The 26,322-nt window shown below is 43.3% G+C and overlaps 1 protein-coding gene across 1 annotated transcript in view; it reads left to right on the top strand.

The window, feature by feature from the left end:
* The window catches only part of LDAH (lipid droplet associated hydrolase), a 339,639-nt gene that overhangs the window by 218,406 nt on the left and 94,911 nt on the right, over nt 1–26,322 (top strand). The window contains exon 5 of the mRNA XM_069728149.1: nt 8,536–8,776. Within this exon, the coding sequence (XP_069584250.1) occupies nt 8,536–8,776 (241 nt within the window). The remainder of the gene's footprint in view (nt 1–8,535; nt 8,777–26,322) is intronic.

Genomic DNA, 26,322 nt, shown 5'->3' with positions numbered 1-26,322 from the left:
ACGTTCCCCCTTAGACCCACTGATAACAGTGACATATGAGTGCTGGACCAATGCCATCGAAGAACATGGGTGTGCTGCTAGGCTGAAAATAACGCAGGGGATCAGCACGTTAGGGAACCATTACGTAGTTATGTAGGTTGAATAAAGACCTAAGTCCGTCAAAGTTCAACCTTTCTCCACCAACTGTACATTTCGTCACTAATCTAGCTATAACTTAAAAATTCAAAGTTGATTTTGTAAGTGATGGAAAATCCATTTGCCTCCAGAAAGATGTGTTGACATCTCTTTTCTACACTAAAAAGGAAAATGATAGATTTGGTGGTATTAAATCTCATGTTAGGTTCCCCACAAAGGGTTTTAACCCTTGAGCTCCCTACCAATCCCAAGAATGGGGCTCTGAAATGGACAATATACTGCACTCAGCTTTTTCTTACAGGCTGATAGACAATGAATGGAGCGGTGGTCACGCACTCCCAACAGGGCATTTCGGAGTCTTGGGAATATTGGGGGTCCTAGTAGTCGCACCCACACCAATCCACAAGTTATCATCTATCCAGTGATACTTTTCAGTGGTGGTCATAACTCTTTAATCTGTGGATTAGCATTTGTCATTTCAGCATTTCTACAGCAAGGACACATTAAGATTTTTCTGGTCTTTTTTTGCAGAAGTAATACAACTTTTTTTTAATATTTTTTTTGTTCCCCTATCCAAAAATGTCTATTTTATGCCAATCAGTCTTTCATTTTCCATTTATAATGCATGCCAACAATAACATACAGGTAATATATCTATATAAGCCCAGGAGCATACTTGGCGCAGCTTGATTCTCCAGCACACAATCCCGTACATCGATCCTCAAAGTGGTCCTTAGATATTTTGCCCCGAAAAAAGAAAAAAAATAGAAAAACTAATATTAATAATAATTCTATCCGTTTTGTACTGATACCAAGCATCTAAGAGAAGCCGAATTTTCCAAACTGTTAAATTTGGAGGTTTATAATTCTGCGCCCCAAGCACAAAAAAAAGCAGAGAGGAGAACTTTAATCCGTTGACATTTTAATGTTTTACAAATATGTTTATAACCGAAGTAGCCGAGGTTTATTAGCGTATAGATTTCATACGGTAAGGTGGAATGTGTTAGGTTCTCGGCGTACAGCGTGTTATTCTAGATGGGCCCGCTTTGATGCTGCTGTAATATAAGAAAATTGTGTCTGTTTTGTCATGTGCGTTAACTTGGATGGCCTCTCGGCACAGCTGTGTTAGTACAGCTACGAGTCTTTCCTTGACCCTAGTTTTCTTGCCTCGAGGTTTTTCTTCATTCCGACGGGGGGAAGAAATTTTGATTAATGTGACACTCTGTCAAATTTGGACACCAGATTACTATTAAGTGCATCATTATGTTATCTCGCAAAAATGTACCGCCGTCCTACCTGACAGATATAATAGCAAGCAAGTAAAATAGCAGAAAGCGGAAAGTAAGTAACACAAGGGATGTGCTCAGATATATCAAAGTTAATGTTCACTTCTGACAGACAGACAACCTTAGGTCTTAGTAAATCTTCCCGGAGTCTGTTTTATATATAACAGATTCATTGGAGATTTCCTCATCATTTTTTTTTTCTTTTTTTTTTCCTGGGGATAATAGACCATTAGGATTTTGTTTAAAAAATGTGAGATTTAGGGCTCAATTAATCATTTCCGTGATTTTTTTAAGGTCACTTCTCTTATCTGTATTCTTGTCACGTGCATAGGATATCCGTTGACGTTCCTTCCTCCAATTTGTTCACAATGGGAAAAACTAGATAGGAAAAATGTGCACAGATAGGCACTAAAGTAAGGAGCAAGAAAGCGGTGAGAGTGATGGTTGAGCTCACCTGTAAGGGTTGTGTAAGGAAACAACGCCTGGTAAAGCCTGATGTGCTGTGGTTGCAGCCCGTGGGTGGAAGAGAGCAAGATAGCGGTGAGAGTGATGGTAGAGCTTACCTGTAAGGGTTGTGTAAGGAAACAACACCTGTAATAATAATCTTTATTTTTTTATCGGGCTAACCTATTCTGCAGCGCTTTACAGGTTGCACACATTATCATCGCTGTCACCATTGGGGCTCACAATCTAAATTCCCTATCATGTCTTTGGAATGTGGGAGGAAACCGGAGTACCCGGAGGAAACCCACACAAACACGGAGAGACCATACAAACTCTTTGCAGATGTTGTCCTTAGTGGGGCTTGAACCCAGGACTCCAGCGCCGCAAGGCTGCTGTGCTATCCACTGCGCCACCGTGCTGCCCCTAGAAGCCTGATGTGCTGTGGTTGCAGCCCCGTGGGTGGAAGAGAGCAAGATAGCGGTGAGAGTGGTGGTAGAGCTCACCTGTAAGGGTTATGTAAGGAAACAACACCTGTAGAAGCCTGATGTGCCGTGGTTGCAGCCCCGTGGGTGGAAGAGAGCAAAATAGCAGTGAGAGTGATGGTAGAGCTCACCTGTAAGGGTTGTATAAGGAAACAACACCTGTAGAAGCCTGATGTGCTGTGGTTGCAGCCCCGTGGGTGCAAGAGAGCAAAATAGCAGTGAGAGTGATGGTAGAGCTCACCTGTAAGGGTTGTGTAAGGAAACAACACCTGTAGAAGCCTGATGTGCTGTGGTTGCAGCCCCGTGGGTGGAAGAGAGCATTGTCCAAATAACAGTTTGGCAAAACATAGATTATCATGATGTGCAGGCTGTGCTCGTGGAAAGGATGAGCTCCGGAGAGTATAGACAAGGTTTTTTATTAACCCACGATCTTCGCCGCCAAATTGGCATTTTTCAGAGTGAAAACCCAAATTTTTTTACCTTAAGAGACGTGGCAAAACAGATTGGTGAATAAAAAAATCTTGTTTATACTCTCTGGAACTCATCCTTTCCGTGAACTCAGCCCACACATAATGATAATCTAATATTTTCCTTATTCCAAATCCAAATGAATTTTGCGCAAAATAAAAAAAAAACATAATTTTTGTCTTTAACCCCTTAATGACCTTGCGATTTTCCATTTTTGCACTTTTGTTTGTTCCTCCCCTTCATCCCAGAGCCATAACCTTTTTATTTTTACGTCAATATGGTCATGTGAGGGCTTGTTTTTTGCGAGCCGAGTTGTACTTTTGAAAGAAACCATTGATTTTACGATAACATGTACTGGAAAATGGGAACAAATTCCAAGTGCTGTGAAATTGCAAAAAGAGTTCAATTTTAATTTTTTAAAAATTTATTTATTATGTGCGTGGTAAAATTGACCTGGAAATATGATTTCCCAGGTTTTTTTTTTTAATTTAAGTGGTGAAAAAAAAATCTGAAATTTGTAAGAAAATGAACTTTTGCTTACGTAACCATATTCCAAGACCCGCAGCATTTTCATTTTTCTGGATCTGAGACAGGGTGAGGGCTTATTTTTTGCGGCTTGAGCTGACGTTTTTATTTATATCATTTTGGGGTAGATTTGATGTTTTGGTCGTCTCTTATTGCATTTTATTGCAGTGTGGCAATAGGCAAAAAAAACTTAATTCTGGCATTTTGATTTCTTTTTCATTACACTGTTTACACATCTGATTAATTATTTTTTGATAGATCTGATATTTATGAAGACACCGATAGCAAATATATGAATTTTTTAAATTGTTTTATTGTCAGTGGGGCAAAAGGGGGTGATTTTAACTTTTGTGGGGGGGTTATTCTTATTTTTTCAAATTTTTAAAAAGTGGGTTTTTGTCACACTTTTTACTGACTCCAATAGTCCCCTTAGGAGATGTGAAACTTTGATCATCCGATCATGATCTCCTATGAAATCTGGCCACAGGCCCACATCAAAGGCACGGATCTGAACTTTGAGGTAAATATACATTAAACATCGTGAATGGGAATCTGAGGTCAGCATGAGGTAGAGGCTGAGACACAGAATTCAGAGACGTGACATTTATTAGGCTGTGTGCTGTTGTTTCTATACAATGAGTGATTTATCACCAGGAGATTATCACTGCCTGGACAACCACTCCTGTGAGCCCTGGTCTGATCAGCAGCTCACTGTCAATAGACAATATACATAGAAAGCTGTGCTGTGGGCGGGGTTAGCTTCCTCAGCTCTGCTTCATACTACATCTAAGAACTCTGATTGTGTCACAACTGCTGCACCCATTAAACTAAGTGATACATCGTTGTAATCAGGGTCTCTTTTCCTACATTATGCTGCTGTCAGATGAGGCAGCAAAATCCTAGTGACAGATTCCCTTTAAATGGAAACTGCAGTCCAATCTGCAGGCACCACCATGTTGTAAAGCAGAAGATAGGACTGGACCACTGGACTGAAAATCCCAGAAAGAGCAGAGGATTAAATGATTAAAACACAGGATATACTGGATCTTTTCTCACAGAACTATATATCAATCTACTCCGCTGCTCCTGCTTTATATCATGGCGCTTGTAGACTGGAATTCATTTTCACTGTGACCTTTTCTGCGATTTTTTTTTGGCCAAAAACTCACGTATCCTGCTAAATAAAATCTCATAAAAATGTTCACAAAAATTTCAGACATCCCTAAAAATTCCCTCCACATTTGCACAAATATGTAGCAACTTTTTAAAAAGACGCAATTGATGAATCAGCAGAAAATGTTTGGAAACCCCTCCCGAAGTGGGTGGTCCAGTATGGGGGGCTTTCCTGGATGGGATCAGGGGGCAAGGTTTAATGATTTACTGCCAACAGCAGTAAGGCCGGCTTCACACTCAGCGTATGAAAATACGGTCTGTATATTACGGCCGTAATACGCGAAAAAGTCCAGAAAATAGTGGTCCGTAGCTCCTCCGTAGGCAGGGTGTTTCAGCGTATTTTGCGCATGGCATCCTCCGTATGTAATCCGTATGGCATCCGTACTGCGTGGTTTTCTCGCAGGCTTGCAAAACCGACATACGGCTATACAAGGGATCCATGTGTAAAAAAAAAAAAAAACATATATACTGTCTCTATATATATATATATGTCAGGGAGACACATATATGTATATATATTAATATTTCATCCAGCGCGATATAGCAGAAAGCCGGTAATTCAATTACCGGCTTTTGCTTTCTCCTTCCTAAACCCGACATGATATGAGACCTGGTTTACATACAGTAAACCATCTCATATCACTATTTGTTTTGCATATTTCACACTACTAATGTTAGTAGTGTGTATATGCAAAATTTGGCCGTTCTAGCTAGTAAATTAAGGGGTTAAATGGCGGAAAAAATTGGCGTGGGCTCCCGCACAATTTTCTCCGCCAGAGTAGTAAAGCCAGCGACTGAGGGCAGATATTAATAGCCTGGAGAGGGTCCACGGTTATTGGCCCCCCTGGCTAAAAACATCTGCCCCCAGCCACCCCAGAAAAGGCAAATCTGGAAGATGCGCCTATTCTGGCACTTGGCCACTCTCTTCCCATTCCCGTGTAGCGGTGGGATATGGGGTAATGAAGGGTTAATGCCACCTTGCTATTGTAAAGTGACATTAAGCCAAATTAATAATGGAGAGGCGTCAATTATGACACCTATCCATTATTAATCCAATACTAGTAAAGGGTTAAAAAAATACACAAACACATTATTAAAAATTATTTTAATGAAATAAAAACAAAGGTTGTTGTAATATTTTATTGAACGCCCAATCCAATCACTGAAGACCCTCGTTCTGTAACAAAAAAAACATAATAAACCAACAATATCCTTACCTTCCGCAGATCTGTAAAGTCCAACGATGTAAATCCATCTGATGGGGTTAAAATATTTTGCAGCCACGAGCTGTGCTAATGCATTGATGCTCGTGGCTGCAAAACTCCAGGGAATGAAGGTAAAGTAGGTCATTGACCTATATTTACCTGTATTTGCGGTGAGGCGCCCTCTGCTGGTTGTTCCTAGATCGTGGGAACTTTCCTAGAAAGCTCCCAGGCTCGAGTTCATAAGAGGCGCCCTCTGCTGGTTGTCCTCATATGAACTCGAGCCAGGGAGCTTTCTGGGAAAGTTCCCACGATCTAGGAACAACCAGCAGAGGGCGCCTCACCGCAAATGCAGGTAAATATAGGTCATTGACCTACTTTACCTTCATTCCCTGGGGTTTTGCAGCCACGAGCATTAATGCATTAGCAAAGCTCGTGGCTGCAAAATATTTTAACCCCTTCAGATGGATTTACATCGTTGGACTTTACAGATCTGCGGAAGGTAAGGATATTGTTGGTTTATTATGTTTTTTTTGTTACAGAACGAGGGTCTTCAGTGATTGGATTGGGCGTTCAATAAAATATTACAACAACCTTTGTTTTTATTTCATTAAAATAATTTTTAATAATGTGTTTGTGTATTTTTTTAACCCTTTACTAGTATTGGATTAATAATGGATAGGTGTCATAATTGATGCCTCTCCATTATTAATTAGGCTTAATGTCACCTTAAAATAGCAAGGTGGCATTAACCCTTCATTACCCCATATCCCACCGCTACACGGGAATGGGAGGAGAGTGGCCAAGTGCCAGAATAGGCGCATCTTCCAGATGTGCCTTTTCTGGGGTGGCTGGGGGCAGGTGTTTTTAGCCAGGGGGGGGCAATAACCATGGACCCTCTCCAGGCTATTAATATCTGCCCTCAGTCACTGGCTTTACTACTCTGGCGGAGAAAATTGTGCGGGAGCCCACGCCAATTTTTACCGCCATTTAACCCCTTAATTTACTAGCTAGAATGGCCAAATTTTGCATATACACACTACTGACATTAGTAGTGTGGAATATGCAAAAAAAATGGGGATATGAGATGGTTTACTGTATGTAAACCATGTCTCATATCATGTCGGGTTTAGGAAGGAGAGAGCAAAAGCCGGTAATTGAATTACCGGCTTTAAAGCTGTCTAGCGCTGGAAGAAATATTAATATATATACATATATGTGTCTCACTGACAAATATATATATATATATATATATATACCTATTCTATGTGTACACATTTATTCTACCTATTCTACTGTAAGCTGTCAGTGTGATTTTACTGTACACCGCACTGAATTACCGGCTTTTCTCTCTAACAGCGCTGCGTATTTCTCGCAAGTCACACTGCTGGTCCGTGTGTGATCCGTATTTTTGGGGCTTCCATAGACTTTCATTGACGTTTAATTTGCGCAATACGGTGACAAACGCAGCATGCTGCGATTTTCTACGGCCGTAGAAAGCCGTATAATACTGATCAGTTTAATACGGCAGATAGGAGCAGGGGCATAGAGAATAATTGTGCCGTATGTTTTGCGAGTTTTACGGACGTAGTTTCTGCGCTCTTACGTCCGTAAAATTCGCAAGTGTGAAGCCGGCCTAAGGATGCAAAGAAAGTACACCCTCCCACCCCGTTCATCAGTGCTGCACGAGGGTTAGATTCTCGATCTGTAATTGTGCGCAACTTTTTCTTCTGTTCTAAAAACTCACAGATAAAGGACCCCAGACAGACCCCACGATAACGGGGGACCCCTCTGCTTCCATTCGCATGATTTATTCAATCAATTAAAAAATTTTACATTATTGCTACTATTAATCTCCCATTAATCTCCTATTTCACGGAAATGTGAACGTAGCCTGACAAGGTTTGGATTTCACTGTAAAATAAGACTCCGCACAGAATATCTGCTAGTTTACGGACAGGACGCTCTGTGCCCGTGTCTGGTGGACTGTGCAGTGGGAATCTCATCTTCACTCTGCCCCCTAGTGGTGCATTATCTTATCTATCTATTTTTCTATCATGCACCTTTCTTTATCTTTTTTTGTTTCTTTCTTTTTTTTTAATTTGTTCCTTCTTTTTTCCCTTTCTTTCATTCTTTATTTCTCATATCTATTCATTGATCTTTTCGATGAGTATATCAATTAAGTCACTTTTTATCAATCTGTTTATCTACTGTACCTAATATTATATTTATATTTTCATCATACAGGGTCATTCACCTTTAGGGTCCTTTTTCCCCTCTCAGGTTAAAAATATATATTTTTTGCAATTGAGTTTCACTAAAAATACGTTGCACGGCTTGCTTCTATTGCCTCCGTGTTGCACGGTCTATGGCTGGCTGCAAAAAAAGTCAACTGAGAGTCCGTCAGATTCGGTCTCCACAAGAAGAAGAAATCAAATTACTTTATTACTATTACCTTTATCAAAAGGGCTTTCCGTTTTCGGAAAACACCTATCCCTTGGCAAAACAACTGCGCTTCACTCACCCTCCAAGGGTCCAGCACTGAATCACCGCGAGCCCCTCTCGGTGTCTGATATTGTCTGCAGAGCTGTTATCACATCCTCAGTTATCTAAGCGGCCATGTTCATGCCTTCCATGTGGGATGCTACTGCCAAAAGAGAAGAAGAAGCCATGACCTAGGCGGAATTGACTTTTTTTTTACGATGTTCTTATATTTTTCTTATTTCATTCATGATGAGCCCGGCGTATGTTGGTATTGTAGGTGAGTTGGAGAACACTGGAGAAGTCATCCTTACAACATTCTCAATTAATTTTCTTTAGGTTTTGAAGTCCATTTTGCTGTTTCCAACAATTGAGCGGATGGCACAGTCTCCACAGGGCAAGATAATGACCCCATTGTTGTGCAACCTGCGGTACGTGGTGTATATGCCACTGTATCTGCTCTCCTTCTTACCAGAAGTGATGAAGACCTACCTGGTGAAGTTAGCCCTGCATGGGATCAAGTCTGTGGATGAAACATCGGTGGTGGCCTCGCTGAATCTGTTTAGAATGGAGTGTGCCGGTAAGTGTGGTATTAACTCTTATTAATTATATACAATCATGGCCGATAGTGTTGGCACCCTTTACATTTTTAATAATTTCCCCCAGAAAATTAATGCAATTACACATGTTTTGTTATACACGTTTATTTCCTTTGTGTGTATCGGAATAACACAAGAAAAGGTAAATTCGACATGATGTCACACACAACAAAAAATGGGCCAGACAAAATTTTTAGCACCTTTCCAAAATTGTGGGTAAACAATTTGTTACAAGCATGTGATGCTTGTTCAAACTTACCTGTGGCAAACAACAGTTGTTGGCAATATGAAAATCACACCAGAAACCAGATAAGGCTACTTTGACACATCAGGTTTTTAGTTTCAGGCTAAATCCGGCTCTCAAGGGAAAAACCGGAACCGGAAAAAATAAAAACCGGATCCGGCTTTTCCCCCATTGACTTGTATTGGCGCCGGATGGCCCAGCGTTCCATCTGGTTTGATGTCGTATCCAGCGTACACTCGATTCCGGCGTCTGGAAAAAACGTCTACTGTAACGTTTTTTGTCTCTAGCGAAAAAGCCTGAAGCGCCGGATTCGGCGCTTCCGGCTGTTTGCTAGAATGGAAGCCTATAGGAGCCGGAAGGTTGTCAGCACAAACTATCCATCAACATTTGAACGAAATTAAACGCTATGGCAGGAGACCCAGCAGGGTCCCACTGCTGACACAGAGACATAAAAAGCTAATTTGTAGTTTGCCAAAATGTGCATGAGTGAACCAAAATTCTTCTGGAAAAGAGTCTTGTGGACAGATGAGACGAATATAGAGATTTTTGGAAAAGCACATCATTTTTTTTTTTTGCCTTCCTCTGGATCAACATGTTAGGGCATGTTAGGTTAATCTATGGGTTGAACTAGATGGACTTATAGTCTTTCTTCAACCTTAATAACTATTCTACTGTTTTCTGAAAACAAAAGAACACTACCTACAGTCAAATATGGTGGAGGTTTCAAGATGTATTGAGGTTGTTTTTCGCCTCTGGTACTGAGTGCCTTGCCTGTGTGCAACGCATCAAGAAGTCTGAAGCACCCATAAATGGATGAAAACAAAGCACTGGAGAGTTCTGAAGTGGCCATCAATGAGTCCGGATCTAAATCCCACACCTGTGGAGAGATCTAAAAATTGTTGTTGGGAGAAGGCGCCCTTCAACTATGAGAGACTTGATGCAGTTTGCAAAAGAAGAGTGGTCCAAATTTCCAGTTGAGAGGTGTAAGAAGCTTTTTGATGTGTGCAACCATTAAGATGAGCGTGCTAACAATTTTCTCCAACCCATTTTTGGAGATCTGTGTGAAATTACATCCAATTTGCCTTTGTTTCTCTGTTTTGTTGTGTTTTTCCAGTGCACACAAAGGAATTAAATGTGTAATTCCGAAAATTTTCTGGAAAAATATTTCATTTTCTGGAACAATTTAAAGGATGCAAACACTTTCGGCTATAACTGTGCAGACGTTTTCCCAATGTGTACCCAAATGTATACCTACAGGACGTCTAGATAGGAAAGCATGCTGACAATACCGCACATATTCAGGACAGGATTTTATCTTCTGGAAGTAAATAGGAGGCCAATAGCAAGGTGTTCCTTATATTGCCAACAAGCAGAGATCTTGGGTATACTATACCACACAGGAGAGCTGACAGATCCTCTATATACTGCACCACACAGGAGAGCTGACAGATCCTCTATGTACTACACCACACAGGAGAGCTGACAGATCCTCTATATACTACACCACACAGGAGAGCTGACAGATCCTCTATATACTACACCACACAGGAGAGCTGACAGATCCTCTATATACTACACCACACAGGAGAGCTGACAGATCCTCTATATACTACACCACACAGGAGAGCTGACAGATCCTCTATATACTACACCACACGGGAGAGCTGACATATCCTCTATATACTACACCACACAGGAGAGCTGACAGATCCTCTATATATTACACCACACGGGAGAGCTGACAGATCCTCTATATACTACACCACATGGGAGAGCTGACAGATCCTCTATATACTACACCACACAGGAGAGCTGACAGATCCTCTATATACTACACCACACGGGAGAGCTGACAGATCCTCTATATACTACACCACACAGGAGAGCTGACAGATCCTCTATATACTACACCACACGGGAGAGCTGACAGATCCTCTATATACTACACCACACAGGAGAGCTGACAGATCCTCTATATACTACAACACACAGGAGAGCTGACAGATCCTCTATATACTACACCACACAGGAGAGCTGACAGATCCTCTATATACTACACCACACAGGAGAGCTGACAGATCCTCTATATACTACACCACACCGGAGAGCTGACAGATCCTCTATATACTGCACCACACCGGAGAGCTGACAGATCCTATATACACTACACCACACAGGAGAGCTGACAGATCCTCTATACACTACACCACACAGGAGAGCTGACAGATCCTCTATATGCTGCACCACACAGGAGAGCTGACAGATCCTCTATATACTACACCACACTGGAGAGCTGACAGATCCTCTATATACTGCACCACACAGGAGAGCTGACAGATCCTCTATGTACTACACCACACTGGAGAGCTGACAGATCCTCTATATACTGCACCACACAGGAGAGCTGACAGATCCTCTATATACTACACCACACAGGAGAGCTGACAGATCCTCTATATACTACACCACACTGGAGAGCTGACAGATCCTCTATATACTGCACCACACAGGAGAGCTGACAGATCCTCTATATACTACACCACACAGGAGAGCTGACAGATCCTCTATACACTACACCACACAGGAGAGCTGACAGATCCTCTATATACTGCACCACACAGGAGGGCTGACAGATCCTCTATGTACTACACCACACTGGAGAGCTGACAGATCCTCTATATACTGCACCACACAGGAGAGTTGACAATTCCTCTATATACTACACCACACAGGAGAGCTGACAGATCCTCTATATACTACACCACACAGGACAGCTGACAGATCCTATATATACTCCACCACACAGGAGAGCTGACAGATCCTCCATACACTACACCACACAGGAGAGCTGACAGATCCTCTATACACTACACTACACGGGAGAGCTGACAGATCCTCTATATACTACATCACACGGGAGAGCTGACAGATCCTCTATATACTACACCATACGGGAGAGCTGACAGATCCTCTATATACTACAGCACACGGGAGAGCTGACAGATCCTCTATATACTACAGCACACGGGAGAGCTGACAGATCCTCTATATACTACACCACACAGGAGAGCTGACAGATCCTCTATATTTTACACCACACAGGAGAGCTGACAGATCCTCTATATACTACAGCACACGGGAGAGCTGACAGATCCTCTATATACTACACCACACAGGAGAGCTGACAGATCCTCTATATACTACACCACACAGGAGAGCTGACAGATCCTCTATATTTTACACCACACAGGAGAGCTGACAGATCCTCTATATACTACACCACATGGGAGAGCTGACAGATCCTCTATATACTACACCACACTGGAGAGCTGACAGATCCTCTATATACTACACCACACAGGAGAGCTGACAGATCCTCTACATACTACACCACACGGGAGAGCTGACAGATCCTCTATATACTACACCACACGGGAGAGCTGACAGATCCTCTATATACTACACCACACGGGAGAGCTGACAGATCCTCTATATACTACACCACACAGGAGAGCTGACAGATCCTCTATATACTACACCACACAGGAGAGCTGACAGATCCTCTATACACTACACCACACAGGAGAGCTGACAGATCCTCTATATACTACACCACACTGGAGAGCTGACAGATCCTCTATATACTGCACCACACAGGAGAGCTGACAGATCCTCTATGTACTACACCACACTGGAGAGCTGACAGCTCCTCTATGTACTGCACCACACAGGAGAGCTGACAGATCCTCTATATACTACACCACACAGGAGAGCTGACAGACCCTCTATATACCACACCACACTGGAGAGCTGACAGATCCTCTATATACCACACCACACTGGAGAGCTGACAGATCCTCTATACACCACACCACACAGGAGAGCTGACAGATCCTCTATACACTACACCACACAGGAAAGCTGACGGATCCTCTATATACTACACCACACAGGAGAGCTGACGGATCCTCTATATACCACACCACACAGGAGAGCTGACAGATCCTCTATACACTACACCACACAGGAGAGCTGACAGATCCTCTATATACTACACCACACAGGAGAGCTGACAGATCCTCTATATACTACACCACACAGGAGAGCTGACAGATCCTCTATATACTACACCACCCAGGAGAGCTGACGGATCCTCTATATACTACACCACACAGGAGAGCTGACGGATCCTCTATATACTACACCACACAGGAGAGCTGACAGATCCTCTATATACTACACCACACAGGAGAGCTGACAGATCCTCTATATACTACAGCACACGGGAGAGCTGACAGATCCTCTATATACTACACCACACAGGAGAGCTGACAGATCCTCTATATACTACACCACACAGGAGAGCTGACAGATCCTCTATATTTTACACCACACAGGAGAGCTGACAGATCCTCTATATACTACACCACACAGGAGAGCTGACAGATCCTCTATATACTACACCACCCAGGAGAGCTGACGGATCCTCTATATACTACACCACACAGGAGAGCTGACGGATCCTCTATATACTACACCATACGGGAGAGCTGACAGATCCTCTATATACTACAGCACACGGGAGAGCTGACAGATCCTCTATATACTACACCACACAGGAGAGCTGACAGATCCTCTATACACTACACCACACAGGAGAGCTGACAGATCCTCTATATACTACACCACACAGGAGAGCTGACAGATCCTCTATATACTACACCACACAGGAGAGCTGACAGATCCTCTATATACTACACCACACAGGAGAGCTGACAGATCCTATATATACTACACCACACAGGAGAGCTGACAGATCCTCTATATACTACACCACACAGGAGAGCTGACAGATCCTCTATATACTACACCACACAGGAGAGCTGACAGATCATCTATATACTACACCACACAGGAGAGCTGACGGATCCTCTATATACTACACCACACAGGAGAGCTGACAGATCATCTATATACTACACCACACAGGAGAGCTGACAGATCCTCTATATACTGCACCACACAGGAGAACTGACAGATCCTCTATATACTACACCACACAGGAGAGCTAACAGATCCTCTATATACTACACCACACAGGAGAGCTGACAGATCCTCTATATACTACACCACACAGGAGAGCTGACAGATCCTCTATATACTACACCACACTGGAGAGCTGACAGATCCTCTATATACTGCACCACACAGGAGAGCTGACAGATCCTCTATATACTACACCACACAGGAGAGCTGACAGATCCTCTATACACTACACCACACAGGAGAGCTGACAGATCCTCTATATACTGCACCACACAGGAGGGCTGACAGATCCTCTATGTACTACACCACACTGGAGAGCTGACAGATCCTCTATATACTGCACCACACAGGAGAGCTGACAATTCCTCTATATACTACACCACACAGGAGAGCTGACAGATCCTCTATATACTACACCACACTGGAGAGCTGACAGATCCTCTATATACTGCACCACACAGGAGAGCTGACAGATCCTCTATATACTACACCACACAGGAGAGCTGACAGATCCTCTATACACTACACCACACAGGAGAGCTGACAGATCCTCTATATACTACACCACACAGGAGAGCTGACAGATCCTCTATACACTACACCACACAGGAGAGCTGACAGATCCTCTATATACTGCACCACACAGGAGGGCTGACAGATCCTCTATGTACTACACCACACTGGAGAGCTGACAGATCCTCTATATACTACACCACACAGGAGAGCTGACAGATCCTCTATATACTACACCACACAGGAGAGCTGACAGATCCTATATATACTACACCACACAGGAGAGCTGACAGATCCTCTATATACTACACCACACAGGAGAGCTGACAGATCCTCTATATACTACACCACACAGGAGAGCTGACAGATCATCTATATACTACACCACACAGGAGAGCTGACGGATCCTCTATATACTACACCACACAGGAGAGCTGACAGATCATCTATATACTACACCACACAGGAGAGCTGACAGATCCTCTATATACTGCACCACACAGGAGAACTGACAGATCCTCTATATACTACACCACACAGGAGAGCTAACAGATCCTCTATATACTACACCACACAGGAGAGCTGACAGATCCTCTATATACTACACCACACAGGAGAGCTGACAGATCCTCTATATACTACACCACACTGGAGAGCTGACAGATCCTCTATATACTGCACCACACAGGAGAGCTGACAGATCCTCTATATACTACACCACACAGGAGAGCTGACAGATCCTCTATACACTACACCACACAGGAGAGCTGACAGATCCTCTATATACTGCACCACACAGGAGGGCTGACAGATCCTCTATGTACTACACCACACTGGAGAGCTGACAGATCCTCTATATACTGCACCACACAGGAGAGCTGACAATTCCTCTATATACTACACCACACAGGAGAGCTGACAGATCCTCTATATACTACACCACACAGGACAGCTGACAGATCCTATATATACTCCACCACACAGGAGAGCTGACAGATCCTCCATACACTACACCACACAGGAGAGCTGACAGATCCTCTATACACTACACTACACGGGAGAGCTGACAGATCCTCTATATACTACATCACACGGGAGAGCTGACAGATCCTCTATATACTACACCATACGGGAGAGCTGACAGATCCTCTATATACTACAGCACACGGGAGAGCTGACAGATCCTCTATATACTACAGCACACGGGAGAGCTGACAGATCCTCTATATACTACACCACACAGGAGAGCTGACAGATCCTCTATATTTTACACCACACAGGAGAGCTGACAGATCCTCTATATACTACAGCACACGGGAGAGCTGACAGATCCTCTATATACTACACCACACAGGAGAGCTGACAGATCCTCTATATACTACACCACACAGGAGAGCTGACAGATCCTCTATATTTTACACCACACAGGAGAGCTGACAGATCCTCTATATACTACACCACATGGGAGAGCTGACAGATCCTCTATATACTACACCACACTGGAGAGCTGACAGATCCTCTATATACTACACCACACAGGAGAGCTGACAGATCCTCTACATACTACACCACACGGGAGAGCTGACAGATCCTCTATATACTACACCACACGGGAGAGCTGACAGATCCTCTATTTACTACACCCCACGGGAGAGCTGACAGATCCTCTATATACTACACCACACAGGAGAGCTGACAGATCCTCTATATTTTACACCACACAGGAGAGCTGACAGATCCTCTATATACTACACCACACAGGAGAGCTGACAGATCCTCTATATACTACACCACCCAGGAGAGCTGACGGATCCTCTATATACTACACCACACAGGAGAGCTGACGGATCCTCTATATACTACACCATACGGGAGAGCTGACAGATCCTCTATATACTACAGCACACGGGAGAGCTGACAGATCCTCTATATACTACACCACACAGGAGAGCTGACAGATCCTCTATACACTACACCACACAGGAGAGCTGACAGATCCTCTATATACTACACCACACAGGAGAGCTGACAGATCCTCTATATACTACACCACACAGGAGAGCTGACAGATCCTCTATATACTACACCACACAGGAGAGCTGACAGATCCTATATATACTACACCACACAGGAGAGCTGACAGATCCTCTATATACTACACCACACAGGAGAGCTGACAGATCCTCTATATACTACACCACACAGGAGAGCTGACAGATCATCTATATACTACACCACACAGGAGAGCTGACGGATCCTCTATATACTACACCACACAGGAGAGCTGACAGATCATCTATATACTACACCACACAGGAGAGCTGACAGATCCTCTATATACTGCACCACACAGGAGAACTGACAGATCCTCTATATACTACACCACACAGGAGAGCTAACAGATCCTCTATATACTACACCACACAGGAGAGCTGACAGATCCTCTATATACTACACCACACAGGAGAGCTGACAGATCCTCTATATACTACACCACACTGGAGAGCTGACAGATCCTCTATATACTGCACCACACAGGAGAGCTGACAGATCCTCTATATACTACACCACACAGGAGAGCTGACAGATCCTCTATACACTACACCACACAGGAGAGCTGACAGATCCTCTATATACTGCACCACACAGGAGGGCTGACAGATCCTCTATGTACTACACCACACTGGAGAGCTGACAGATCCTCTATATACTGCACCACACAGGAGAGCTGACAATTCCTCTATATACTACACCACACAGGAGAGCTGACAGATCCTCTATATACTACACCACACTGGAGAGCTGACAGATCCTCTATATACTGCACCACACAGGAGAGCTGACAGATCCTCTATATACTACACCACACAGGAGAGCTGACAGATCCTCTATACACTACACCACACAGGAGAGCTGACAGATCCTCTATATACTACACCACACAGGAGAGCTGACAGATCCTCTATACACTACACCACACAGGAGAGCTGACAGATCCTCTATATACTGCACCACACAGGAGGGCTGACAGATCCTCTATGTACTACACCACACTGGAGAGCTGACAGATCCTCTATATACTACACCACACAGGAGAGCTGACAGATCCTCTATATACTACACCACACAGGAGAGCTGACAGATCCTATATATACTACACCACACAGGAGAGCTGACAGATCCTCTATATACTACACCACACAGGAGAGCTGACAGATCCTCTATATACTACACCACACAGGAGAGCTGACAGATCATCTATATACTACACCACACAGGAGAGCTGACGGATCCTCTATATACTACACCACACAGGAGAGCTGACAGATCATCTATATACTACACCACACAGGAGAGCTGACAGATCCTCTATATACTGCACCACACAGGAGAACTGACAGATCCTCTATATACTACACCACACAGGAGAGCTAACAGATCCTCTATATACTACACCACACAGGAGAGCTGACAGATCCTCTATATACTACACCACACAGGAGAGCTGACAGATCCTCTATATACTACACCACACTGGAGAGCTGACAGATCCTCTATATACTGCACCACACAGGAGAGCTGACAGATCCTCTATATACTACACCACACAGGAGAGCTGACAGATCCTCTATACACTACACCACACAGGAGAGCTGACAGATCCTCTATATACTGCACCACACAGGAGGGCTGACAGATCCTCTATGTACTACACCACACTGGAGAGCTGACAGATCCTCTATATACTGCACCACACAGGAGAGCTGACAATTCCTCTATATACTACACCACACAGGAGAGCTGACAGATCCTCTATATACTACACCACACAGGACAGCTGACAGATCCTATATATACTCCACCACACAGGAGAGCTGACAGATCCTCCATACACTACACCACACAGGAGAGCTGACAGATCCTCTATACACTACACTACACGGGAGAGCTGACAGATCCTCTATATACTACATCACACGGGAGAGCTGACAGATCCTCTATATACTACACCATACGGGAGAGCTGACAGATCCTCTATATACTACAGCACACGGGAGAGCTGACAGATCCTCTATATACTACAGCACACGGGAGAGCTGACAGATCCTCTATATACTACACCACACAGGAGAGCTGACAGATCCTCTATATTTTACACCACACAGGAGAGCTGACAGATCCTCTATATACTACAGCACACGGGAGAGCTGACAGATCCTCTATATACTACACCACACAGGAGAGCTGACAGATCCTCTATATACTACACCACACAGGAGAGCTGACAGATCCTCTATATTTTACACCACACAGGAGAGCTGACAGATCCTCTATATACTACACCACATGGGAGAGCTGACAGATCCTCTATATACTACACCACACTGGAGAGCTGACAGATCCTCTATATACTACACCACACAGGAGAGCTGACAGATCCTCTACATACTACACCACACGGGAGAGCTGTCAGATCCTCTATATACTACACCACACGGGAGAGCTGACAGATCCTCTATTTACTACACCCCACGGGAGAGCTGACAGATCCTCTATATACTACACCACACAGGAGAGCTGACAGATCCTCTATATACTACACCACACAGGAGAGCTGACAGATCCTCTATACACTACACCACACAGGAGAGCTGACAGATCCTCTATATACTACACCACACTGGAGAGCTGACAGATCCTCTATATACTGCACCACACAGGAGAGCTGACAGATCCTCTATATACTACACCACACTGGAGAGCTGACAGCTCCTCTATGTACTGCACCACACAGGAGAGCTGACAGATCCTCTATATACTACACCACACAGGAGAGCTGACAGATCCTCTATATACCACACCACACTGGAGAGCTGACAGATCCTCTATATACCACACCACACTGGAGAGCTGACAGATCCTCTATACACCACACCACACAGGAGAGCTGACAGATCCTCTATACACTACACCACACAGGAAAGCTGACGGATCCTCTATATACTACACCACACAGGAGAGCTGACGGATCCTCTATATACCACACCACACAGGAGAGCTGACAGATCCTCTATACACTACACCACACAGGAGAGCTGACAGATCCTCTATATACTACACCACACAGGAGAGCTGACAGATCCTCTATATACTACACCACACAGGAGAGCTGACAGATCCTCTATATACTACACCACCCAGGAGAGCTGACGGATCCTCTATATACTACACCACACAGGAGAGCTGACGGATCCTCTATATACTACACCACACAGGAGAGCTGACAGATCCTCTATATACTACACCACACAGGAGAGCTGACAGATCCTCTATATACTACAGCACACGGGAGAGCTGACAGATCCTCTATATACTACACCACACAGGAGAGCTGACAGATCCTCTATATACTACACCACACAGGAGAGCTGACAGATCCTCTATATTTTACACCACACAGGAGAGCTGACAGATCCTCTATATACTACACCACACAGGAGAGCTGACAGATCCTCTATATACTACACCACCCAGGAGAGCTGACGGATCCTCTATATACTACACCACACAGGAGAGCTGACGGATCCTCTATATACTACACCATACGGGAGAGCTGACAGATCCTCTATATACTACAGCACACGGGAGAGCTGACAGATCCTCTATATACTACACCACACAGGAGAGCTGACAGATCCTCTATACACTACACCACACAGGAGAGCTGACAGATCCTCTATATACTACACCACACAGGAGAGCTGACAGATCCTCTATATACTACACCACACAGGAGAGCTGACAGATCCTCTATATACTACACCACACAGGAGAGCTGACAGATCCTATATATACTACACCACACAGGAGAGCTGACAGATCCTCTATATACTACACCACACAGGAGAGCTGACAGATCCTCTATATACTACACCACACAGGAGAGCTGACAGATCATCTATATACTACACCACACAGGAGAGCTGACGGATCCTCTATATACTACACCACACAGGAGAGCTGACAGATCATCTATATACTACACCACACAGGAGAGCTGACAGATCCTCTATATACTGCACCACACAGGAGAACTGACAGATCCTCTATATACTACACCACACAGGAGAGCTAACAGATCCTCTATATACTACACCACACTGGAGTGCTGACAGATCCTCTATATACTGCACCACACAGGAGAGCTGACAGATCCTCTATATACTACACCACACAGGAGAGCTTACAGATCCTCTATATACTACACCACACAGGAGAGCTGACAGATCCTCTATATACTACACCACACAGGAGAGCTGACAGATCCTATATATACTACACCACACAGGAGAGCTGACAGATCCTCTATATATTACACCACACAGGAGAGCTGACAGATCCTCTATATACTACACCACACAGGAGAGCGAACAGATCCTCTATATACTACACCACACAGGAGAGCTAACAGATCCTCTATATACTACACCACACAGGAGAGCTGACAGATCCTATATATACTACACAACACAGGAGAGCTGACAGATCCTCTATATACTACACCACACAGGAGAGCTGACAGATCCTCTATATACTACACCACACAGGAGAGCTGTCAGATCCTCTATATACTACACCACACAGGAGAGCTGACAGATCATCTATATACTACACCACACAGGAGAGCTGACGGATCCTCTACATACTACACCACACAGGAGAGCTGACAGATCCTCTATATACTACACCACACAGGAGAGCTGACAGATCCTCTATACACTACACCACACAGGAGAGCTGACAGATCCTCTATATATTACACCACACAGGAGAGCTGACAGATCCTCTATACACTACACCACACAGGAGAGCTGACAGATCCTCTATATACTACACCACACAGGAGAGCTGACAGATCCTCTATATACTACACCACACAGGAGAGCTGACAGATCCTATATATACTACACCACACAGGAGAGCTGACAGATCCTCTATATACTACACCACACAGGAGAGCTGACAGATCCTCTATATATTACACCACACAGGAGAGCTGACAGATCCTCTATATACTACACCACACAGGAGAGCGAACAGATCCTCTATATACTACACCACACAGGAGAGCTAACAGATCCTCTATATACTACACCACACAGGAGAGCTGACAGATCCTCTATATACTACACCACACAGGAGAGCTGACAGATCCTATATATACTACACAACACAGGAGAGCTGACAGATCCTCTATATACTACACCACACAGGAGAGCTGACAGATCCTCTATATACTACACCACACAGGAGAGCTGTCAGATCCTCTATATACTACACCACACAGGAGAGCTGACAGATCATCTATATACTACACCACACAGGAGAGCTGACGGATCCTCTATATACTACACCACACAGGAGAGCTGACAGATCATCTATATACTACACCACACAGGAGAGCTGACAGATCCTCTATATACTACACCACACAGGAGAGCTGACAGATCCTCTATATACTGCACCACACAGGAGAACTGACAGATCCTCTATATACTGCACCACACAGGAGAACTGACAGATCCTCTATATACTACACCACACAGGAGAACTGACAGATCCTCTATATACTGCACCACATAGGAGAAATCCTCGATATAGTACAGGCGATTCTTTCCTTCAAAGGTTTTTTTATTTATTTTAAAAGAGTTTTCCCTTTAAAGCAAATAATAATAATAATAATAATAATTTTTATTTATATAGCGCCAACATATTCCGCAGCGCTTTACAAATTATAGAGGGGACTTGTACAGACAATAGACATTACAGCATAACAGAAATACAGTTCAAAACAGATACCAGGAGGAATGAGGGCCCTGCTCGCAAGCTTACAAACTATGGGGATAATGTTTTTTTTGTAACCCCTTCCAGTTTTCACCCTATACATTGAAAAGGCTAATGCTTATTCTTTAACTTACTGAGTTTAATGATAGTTTCTCATACTCCTATGACTGAGGCTGATCGTGGAATTACCCCTTAGAAGAAACCGATAATCTGGTAATGCGCGGTGGACTAAGTTCTGACAATCAACATAGGGACAGCACAGTAGAGGGATAGACACACATTGCCACTGTTATCATGTGCACGAAGTAGCGATCATCCCTGTGCAGCACCAGTCATACTAGCGATGCTTCTCACAATAACTAGCTGCCATATAGTGTTGCATCATATGGTTAGCATACTGATATAACAACCAGTAAGGGTGAGTGATGGCTATTTATGCTACATCTTAATCTCCATCATTTATCTTTCACATTGTGAATGTAATTTTGGCAGTATAGAATCATAGAATCTAGAATGTTGGAGCTGGGAGAGACCTTCATGGTCATCATGTCCAACCCCCTGCTCAATGCAGGATTCACTAAATCATCTAAGACATATGTCTGCCCAGCCTCTGTATGAGGACTTCCATTGAAGGAGAACTCACCACCTCTCGTGGCAGTCTGTTCCACTCATTGATCACCCTCACTGTCAAAAAGTTTTTTCTAATATCTAATCTATATCTTCTCCCTTTCAGTTTCATCCCATTGCTTCTTGTGCTTCCATGTGCTAATGAGAATAATGATGATCCTTCTATACTGTGACAGCCCTTCAGATATTTGTAGACAGATATTAAGTCTCCTCTTAGGGTGCCGTCTCACAGTGGCACTTTGGTCGCTACGACAGCACGATCCGTGACGCTCCAGCATCGCTCCAATATCGCTCCAGCGTCGTAGACTGCTGTCACACTTTGCAATGCACGACGTTGGAGCGATAACTTCACGACGTATATGCGATGTAGAAGCTGTTGGTTACTATGCGCACATCGTATACAATATCGTGCACACCTTTGTTACACCATGCGATCATGACGCCACAGCGGGACACTAGACGACGAAAGAAAGTTTCAAACGATCTGCTACGACATACGATTCTCAGCGGGGTCCCTGATCGCAGTAGCGTGTCAGACACAGCGATATCGTAACGATATCGCTGGAACGTCACGAATCGTGCCGTCGTAGCGATCAAAATGCCACTGTGTGACAGTACCCTTAGTCTTCTTTTTTGCAAGCTAGACATTCCCAGATCCTTTAACTGTTCCTCGTAGGACATACTTTGCAGTCCGCTCACCATCCTGGTCGCTCTTCTCTGAACTTTCTCCAGTTTTTCAATGTCTTTTTTAAATGTGGTGCCCAGAACTGGACACAGTATTCCAGATGAGGCCTGACCAAAGAGGAGTAGAAGGGGATAATTACTTCACGTGATCTAGACTCTGTGCTTGTCTTAATACATCCCAGAACTGTGTTTGTCTTATTTGCTTCTGCATCACACTGTTGACTCATGTGAAGTCTGTGATCTATTTGTATACACAAGTCTTTTTCACATGTGCTGTTGCTTAGTTCTATTCCTCTACATTCTGTAGATGTAATCTTAGTTTTTCTTGCCCAGATGTAGAATCTTGCATTTCTCCCTATTAACCCCTTTCTGACATAGGGCATAAATGTAAGCCGATGTCGGACTCCCTTGTTTGGTGGGGGCATCGGCGCTCAGCCCAAATCTTTCCGTGCACATGTCAGCTGATCTATACAACTGACATGTGCCCACAACAGCCGTGGGTGGAATCTCGGTCCACCCGCGGATTTTAACCCATGAAATGCCGCTGTCAATTTAACTCTTGCTTCCAGCAAGTGCGCCAAAAAACCCACCCATCAGTGACCCCGTCACATGATCGCGGGTTACCAATGGGTTGGCATGACAACCAGAGATCTCCAGCAGATCTCTATGGTTGTCACTGTTGGATTGCTATGACATCTGCCAGAAAGCTGCCAATCAGTGATGTGGGCGGGGTCATTCCGAGCTCAGCATTCAGAGAACTGCTATATCAACAGTTGATAAAATATGGATTGTATCAAAACTGCAGCAAGAAGCCCAGTAAGTAACTCTGCCACTTCATTATAGCCAAAACATGTTGACCCATTCCCTTCAAATTCTAATTTTCCTAATAAAGTCTGCAATGAAACATAGTACGAAAAATAAAAGAAGTATTCACAAGTCTGTTTTGTTTTAAATTGGTGCTCAAAAAATAAAATAATGATATACTGATCCCATCCCTATAGCATTTTATTTATTGGAACTATTGCAAAGATTACATAGGAAATTAAATTGGACCTTTAATTTTTTTTTTAATTGTGATGTGAATGTCAAAAACAAATGACACATGGACGTGAGGAGCACCATGAACTAAGCTCAGCCGAAAATCCATTTATTTATTTATTTTAGCTTGAACTAAAATCCATCTTTTTTTTTATTCTCCTCTGCTCATTTATCTCTGTTGCCCACAAAAAGATCTTATTAGATTGCAAAGGAATAAACATTTACTTTCAAAAGCCACAGGAGGTGGAAATGGCTCCGGAGGCTATTTCCAGGAGAAGATGGTTAACCAGAAGAAAAAAAAAAAAAAGAGAGAAAATCCATATTCCATCTCTCAGGTGTCAGTCGGAAATGACAGCAGATCACATAAGGGCAGGATGTGTTATCTAAAAATGTGGGACAGAATTAGATGTCTATAACCTGTTTGGAGGGGGGAAAAAAACACCGTGTCCTGGCCTGTACCACCACGTGAGTCACAGACACCTGTGAAATGTTCTCCTAAAAAAAAAACCTTGCCTCCTTCCAAGTCATTTTCCTCCTTATTTATTCTCTGTCCAAAACTTTTTTTTTTTGCTCTGCATCCATCCCGCTGTCATTAAATGAGTCCCTGAATCGTTCCTCTGTACCGACTCCGAAACTGTACTTTTTTTTTTTTTTTCCCAAGTCAACTTTAGCAATTTTAACAAGACATATTTCTAAGGCTATTAAAGAACGTTTGGTCTCTGCAAGAGGTCTCTGAGTGTTAGTAGATGACCTTTCCTCTCTTCCTGTGGTTTGTTTATTATCCGTTTCTAGTGACGAGCTGAGGTATAGGGACCGGGGCCAAATCCTTTTTTCTTCAGACAAACCTCCTGAATTCCGTTGGGCAAATACTTTCTAAAAGCCACGAGCCAAAACAGCTTGTCAAAAAAAAAAAAATAATAATAAAAAAAAGAAATGACACAACGCTGGGCAATCCTCGCACAGGATGTACAAGATGCACAGCTAATGTAAGTGCTGCAAATATTGACATAGCTGGTAAGCCGTGGCAAGAATATTGTTATATTTTCAGAAAACGTTATTTTCGTTGTTTTTGATCAGAATTCGATCTGGCGCCAGCTATATAGACTGCTGTATTTTTCGTAAAGAGAGAAGAATCGCACTTTTTCTGATCTGTTTTCCCGTTTGGGAACTTCGTAGTCTCCAAAACATATCCAATTTCTAATTTATAAAACCTGTTTTAGCCTTACTAGTGAGAGTTTTTTGATAAATGATAGCATTTATGACCCAAATAATTTTTTTATACTTTTGTACGTTATTATTTTTTTTCCTTTTTTTATTATTTTTTTCCTTTTTAGAAAAACAAAGGTGGCATGTACCTAGCTAACAATTATGAAACAACTCACCAATCCTTATCAATAAATGCCCTGTTATGCCATACTAGATTGTGGCCCGATTCTAACGCATCGGGTATTCTAGAATATGCATGTCCCTGTAATATATGGACAATGATGATTCCAGAATTCGCGGCAGACTGTGTCCGTCGCTGATTGA

Source organism: Ranitomeya imitator, chromosome 5 (assembly GCF_032444005.1).
Source record: "Ranitomeya imitator isolate aRanImi1 chromosome 5, aRanImi1.pri, whole genome shotgun sequence".
Classification (NCBI taxonomy): Eukaryota; Metazoa; Chordata; class Amphibia; order Anura; family Dendrobatidae; genus Ranitomeya; species Ranitomeya imitator.
Note: the sequence above shows the minus strand (reverse complement) of the source record. Positions and strands in the feature narration are given on the sequence as shown.